Source organism: Otolemur garnettii, unplaced genomic scaffold (assembly GCF_000181295.1).
Source record: "Otolemur garnettii isolate 467f Iridium unplaced genomic scaffold, OtoGar3 scaffold00001, whole genome shotgun sequence".
NCBI classification, from domain to species: domain Eukaryota; kingdom Metazoa; phylum Chordata; class Mammalia; order Primates; family Galagidae; genus Otolemur; species Otolemur garnettii.
Window position 1 is genome coordinate 46,859,112 of NW_003852396.1, and position 6,180 is coordinate 46,865,291.

The window sequence follows — 6,180 nt, forward strand, 5'->3', positions numbered from 1 at the left end:
AAAAAAAAAAAAAAAAAAAAGAGCAAAGTCTGAGAAACAAGACTAGCTGGGTTAAATCTGCTCTGCTTTGGAACTTTGTTAAGTCTCTTTGTGTCTCAGTTTCTGTATTAAGGGATAATAATACATTAAAGGATGAAAACACATTCATTTGTACATGTAAAGAGCTTAGAACAGTGCCCAACACATACTAAAATCTCAGTTAATCTCGGTTACTATTAGTATGTGGATGGGAACTGCTTCAGCCTCCCTGTGGGCACCAATTCACCGGCTTTAGGGCTACCCAAGAGGCATAGAAATGAGCCGTCCTAGATTCCCCACTAGGAGGCAGCAGGGCCCCACTTGTATGAAGGGAACATTCACCCCTGAATTCCACCCTTCTCCTGTACTTGTGCTAAAAAGTTTCAGACCAAAACTTATTTGGCCTCAGACCTGGGATCATGATAGAAGAGTGTTAAAGCTTGGCGGAAAAGCAGGGGGGACTACTATTGGGAAAAACCATGCTCCTCCTCTATCCATTTGTGGCTTCACTAGCACCTTTGCTCAATGGGGACGTGGCTTTTGCTTGAGAGAATCTTGGGGGCAGCCAGGTACAGCCTTGTGCCCCCATCCTTTGGTCCTTACCTTGTCCAGCTTCCTTTAAGAATGAGCGCCATCTTTGGCTGCTGACACCCAGGACCAGGGAGCAGAAAAGGATGCCAATGAAAAGCTTCATCCTATTGCACTGTCAAGGAAACACAACCAAGGATAATATACATTTTGCTTTGGGTTTTTGTTTTTTGTGCTGTTAGCCCATCCTTCCCTTCTAAGAAAAAACCTCACTCATTTTTACACACATACACACATATGCACCACACATATATATACGTAGACAATGGATAAATAGAATTTCCAGAAGGTCTAGTTCTCCATTTCCAAGCATCTAATTGGAATCCCAGTGTCTGAGAGATTGTAACAGAAGTTTAGTACAAATCGTTTTTAATTTCAATCTCCCCCTGTCAGCCTTCAAACCCAACTGTACAGGAAGTTTCCAGAGAGGCCTTCGGAAGTTTTGTGACCAACATACCTCTCTACAATATGAGAGTCTAAAAATCAATAAATATTTGTATTCTTCTCATCAGCCCATGGAAAATTCTCCAAAATAGATCATATCTTAGGAAACAAATCAAACCTCAACAAAATCAAAAGAATTAAAATTTTACCTTGTATCTTTTCAGACCACAAAGCAATAAAGGTGGAACTCAACTCTAACAAAAATTTTTATCCTCACACACAGGCATGGACACTAAACAACCTTCTGCTGAATGACAGTTGGTTCAAGGAAGAGATAAAGGAGGAAATCATTAACTTCCTTGAGAATAACAACAATGAACACACAAGCTACCAAAACCTGCAGACCACTGCAAAAACAGTCCTAAAACCAGGTGCAGTGGCTTATGCCTGTAATCCTAGCACTCTGGGATGCCTAGGCAGGTGGATTGCCTGAGCTCATGAGTTCAAGACCAGCCTGAGCCAAAGCAAGACCTCGTCTCTAAAAATAGCCAGGCATTGTGGCAGGTTCCTGTAGTCCTGGCTACTTGGGAGATTGAGGCAAGAGAATCACTTAAGCCCAAGAGTTTGAGGTTGCTGTGAGCTGTGACTCCATGGCACTCTACCAACGGCAACATAGTGAGACTCTGTCTCAAAAATAAATAAATAAATTTATTAATTAAACTTAAAAAGAGGGAAATTTATCACATTAGATGCCTATATCCAAAAAAAGAAAGCAATCCAATCCCAAACCTAGCAGAAGAAAAAAACCAAAACTAAATCATAAATAAATGAAATTGAAAACAAAAGAATTCTACACTTCTGGTGGGAATGCAAACTAATACGTTCCTTTTGGAAAGATATTTGGAGAACACTTAGAGATCTAAAAATAGACCTGTTATTTGATCCTATAATTCTTCTACTAGGTATATATCCAGAAGACCAAAAATCACATTATAACAAAGATATTTGTACCAGAATGTTTATTGCAGGTCCAATTCATAATTGCTAAGTCATGGAAGAAGCCCAAGTGCCCATCTACCCATGAATGGATTAATAAATTGTGGTATATGTACACCACGGAATATTATGCAGCCTTAAAGAAAGATGGAGACTTTACATCTTTTACATTTACATGGATGGAGCTGAAACATATTCTTCTTGGTAAGTACCTCAAGAATGGAAGAAAAAGTATCCGAAGTACTAAGCATCCAAATTGGGGGCAGAGGAGATCAAACTTTCGCTCTCTGCTAATGACATGATCTTATACTTAGAAAACTCCAGATACTCAACTGCAAAATTCATGGAAGTAATCAAGAAATACAGTAACATCTCAGGGCATAAAATCAATGTCCACAAATCAGTAGCCTTTGTATAAGCCAAGTTGAGAAGCTTTAATACCTGGATATATGCCTAACAAAAGAGGTGAAGGATCTTTACAAAGAGAATTGTGAAACCCTAAGAACAGAAATAGCAGAGGAAGAACATACCATGCTCTTGGCTGAGATGTAATCCGCATTAAAACACCAACATCATACTTTAAAGAACTGGAAAAAATAGTACTTTTTTTCATATGGGACCATATGAGGAAGACAGATGAAAGGCTAACAAACATTTTCAAAAATGCTCATCGTCCCTATTCATCAGATAAATGCAAATCAAAACCACCCTGAGATATTACCTAACCCCAGTTGAGAATAGCCCACATCACAAAGTCTCAAAGCTGAAGATGCTGGCATGGATGTGGAGAGAAGCAAACACTTTTACACTGTTGGTGGGACTGCAAACTAATATAACTTTTTGGGAAGGAAGTATGGAGAATCCTCAAAGAACTCAAATTAGACCTCCCATTTGATCCTGCAATCCCATTACTGGGCATCTACTCAGAAGAAAAAAAAATTATCATAAGGACATTTACCCTAGATGGTTTATCACAGCTCAATTAACAATTACCAAAATGTGGAAACAACCTAAATGCCCATCAACTCAGGAATGGATTAACATGTGGATTACATGTAGTATATGTACACCATGGAATACTATCCAGCCATAAAAAATACGGAGACTTTATAGCCTTTGTATTAACCTGGATGGAGCTGAAACACATTCTTCTTAGTAAAGTATCACAAGAATGGAGGAGCTAGAATCCAAGGTACTCAATACTAATATGAAGCCAGTAGACGATCTAATACATGCCCAAATAAGAGAAAATCTCAAATCAATTCAAGGTGTGGTGATAACAAGGGAGTGGGGAGAGGGGAGAAGGGAGAGGGATGGCTGTGCCCCCATTTAATGGGCACAATATTAGGGTATATGGCCCATCTCTTTGGGAGCAAGACACAATTATAAAAGGGACTCTACCTAACAAATGCAAACATTGTAACCTAATTCTTCTTACCCTCAAATTAACCTGAAACAATAGCAAAACCAAAACAAAACAGAACAAAACAAAATTTGTAGAATGCCCACTCTATCAATCACTGACTTCACACAGAAGACCACATGACAAAATTCCTACCCTAAAAAGTATTCACATCTGGCAAATTCTAATTATCAGAATAGTAGGTTGAGGAAGGAAAAAGCTGAAATGCATCGCAGGAATGCTGGTGCAGAAAGAGAATCTCCAAAGAGTAAAACTGTTGGAAAATTCTAGCACCTCACCTTTGGTTGTGTGTTCCTGATGAGGCCTCTAGTGGAGCTGAGCCACCTGTGGAGCTGAGCCACCTGTGCCACCTGCTGGAGAGATGTGGCTGCTGCTATATATACCGTAGCTAATGGTCCAGCCTCTCTTCCCTCTTGCATAATCTCTCATGGCACAGCAGACAGATCATCAGGATTTTCTTCACACGGAACCAGTTTTTCCCAGATTGTGTAATCTGACAACTTTCAGAAGTGTAGAAGAATTTTTCTTCACACACAACCATTTTTTTCCTCCGGATTGTGCAATCTGGTAACTTTCAGAAATGTAGCAAATTAGGGTTTTCTGCCTATTTTGCATCTCACTCCTGGTGGAGAAAAATTTCCCCCTATACCATAAAGTACTGACAATTCCCCATGAAGAGCAATCAATAGCAGAAAAAGAGATGTGATTGTCTGAAGAATGTGAGAATACAGGATAAATGGAATAGCCTGCTTGGCTCCATTGCTCAGAATGAAACTGGGAACCTGGGGACCCTAGGATGTAGGATAAGAAATTAGGAGCTTGTCAACCCACAGAAATAAAACTTTCAGAACCAGAAAAGGGAGTCCTCCAGACTCAAGTGTATTCACAATCATTTGCCATTGAATGTCATATGGTAGGTTATGTTTGGAGGATGCTATAATCCAGGAATATTGAACTATAGTGTAGAAATTTGCAATGTAGAAGTGACGCGTGATAAAGAGGAGCAGCAAATGGGCCACTGGCTGATAAATTATCAGAATAGTAGAGTCAGGCAGAAAGCACAGCACTCTGGGAAATATGATGTTAGAGAACAGCTGTTTTAATCAGAAAAACAATACTGTGCTTTAACTGCGTGAGCTTAGTAAAATTATCTTGGGAAGAAATTTTATGCAGCGGCTATCAGGAAGCTAGAATCCATGGTCCACTCATCTGCCCCTTCCCTGCCCCTTTGTCCAAAATGAAAAATTTAAAGACCATTGTGTTTCCCTAGAGAAGAAAGAACGATGCATGTGTAATGTAGCCGAGATGATGAGATAATCCAAAGGATATCATGTCTGGTCCTGCTTGCAATGGGATCCTGGGCTGGACGTATGGGGAATGCAATATGGCAAATAAAGTCCATCCCAGGGAATTATGGCTCAGGATTATTGCCTGAAGCTTTTGCTGGGAGAAGAGGAATATGAGTAGTGCCTTAAAGATATTAGGGAAACAATGCCCAAGGCTGTTGCAAGCAAATTGTGGAGACTTGATAGCAGAGATGTTGGATAGTTGCATATAACAGCCAGGAAGGAGGCGAGACTTGTGCTCAACTGGATGAAGGACCCTCAACTTTTGTTACAAGACTAGAGGAATTTTGAGTAGAATATCAGCAAGAAGAGAAGTAACCCAGGATAAAGCAAATCAGGCCAGTGTTCACCATGTTTGGAAATCATTGTCGAAGATGAACACCTGCCAGAATTGGGAACTATGGTCCTTCCTTGGTTTGGGCCTTATTTTAATTCCCTTAGGCATAATGAGGTGAAAGTTTTAGGGCAGATATCTGACTGTCCCTTTGGTTCTTTTCCAAGGCAATGCTAAGCAACATCTGGATAATCCCTACACAACTTCAGTTTCTTGGAAAAGGTGGGATTCCCTATGGTGAGAGTGAACTCTGACCTGGGTTTACGCACTTGGTCCTCAGAATAGATAGGAAGGTGGGAAGGTAAGGTTGTCAACCAGACACAGACACTGGTCATGGTGGGCCCGAGGGCCCTTCGTTATAAGAGAAGGCGTGCCACATTCAGTCCCTTTTTTCCTATTTTCTTTGGGACAGAAGTTGTGGGCCAGTGATCATTTCCTGCCACAGTTATTTTAACCCTTTTGCAACCATTCAATGCTGAAAATCCACCCTCCACTTTCTCCTCTCATTCAAGTCATTCTCTTCTTTGATAGAAATATTAAAAAGCAAGCAAGTACAGATCCAGACAGCAGGAGGGATCTGCACAGGCCCTTCACAAGCCTTGCTTGTTCTCCTCCTTTATTCCCTAATGTATGCTGCCTTCTGGGAAGAGACACACAGTTCCTCCAAGTGAGATGCTTAGAACAATAACAATAGAGCCATTCAACTATTTTCAATTGTTTTCCCGCAAAAGGAAAGATTTCCTGTCATATCAGAATCTCCAGGCCATAGGTCTTTGTTAGTGTCTATTGCCCAGGCTTAATTATTAACAGCAGCACCTCCTTTCACTTTCAAAAATGACCTGGATTGAATAATAAATTAGATGGTGACCCGATTCTAACAAACACATGTAATGAGGCTGCTTGAGAGGTCTAAGAGGGCTCCATTTTTTTCTGTTACAGTTAAATAGAAGAAAAGGACAAGACTTAGTTCTATTAAGAACTAGAACAAGCGGGCTTGGCGCCTATAGCTCAACCGGCTAAGGCACCAGCCACGTACACCTAAGGTGGCGGGTTCGAATCCCCAGCCTGGACCCGCCAAACAACAATGACGG

General features: G+C 40.6%; 1 protein-coding gene across 2 annotated transcripts in view; it reads right to left on the reverse strand.

The window, feature by feature from the left end:
• The window catches only part of LOC100943374 (serum amyloid A-3 protein), a 7,217-nt gene extending 3,465 nt beyond the window's left edge, over nucleotides 1–3,752 (reverse strand). Inside the window, exons 1-2 of one of the 2 annotated variants that reach the window (XM_012803589.2) lie at nucleotides 3,688–3,752; nucleotides 622–713 (exon numbers count right to left, since the gene is read on the reverse strand). In XM_012803589.2, the coding sequence (XP_012659043.1) occupies nucleotides 622–712 (91 nt within the window). In that variant the 5' untranslated portion in view covers nucleotide 713; nucleotides 3,688–3,752. Of the gene's footprint in view, nucleotides 1–621; nucleotides 722–3,687 lie in introns of both variants that reach the window. The other variant, XM_023518603.1, reaches the window with a different exon arrangement.
• Between the last annotated feature and the right edge of the window lie 2,428 nt (nucleotides 3,753–6,180).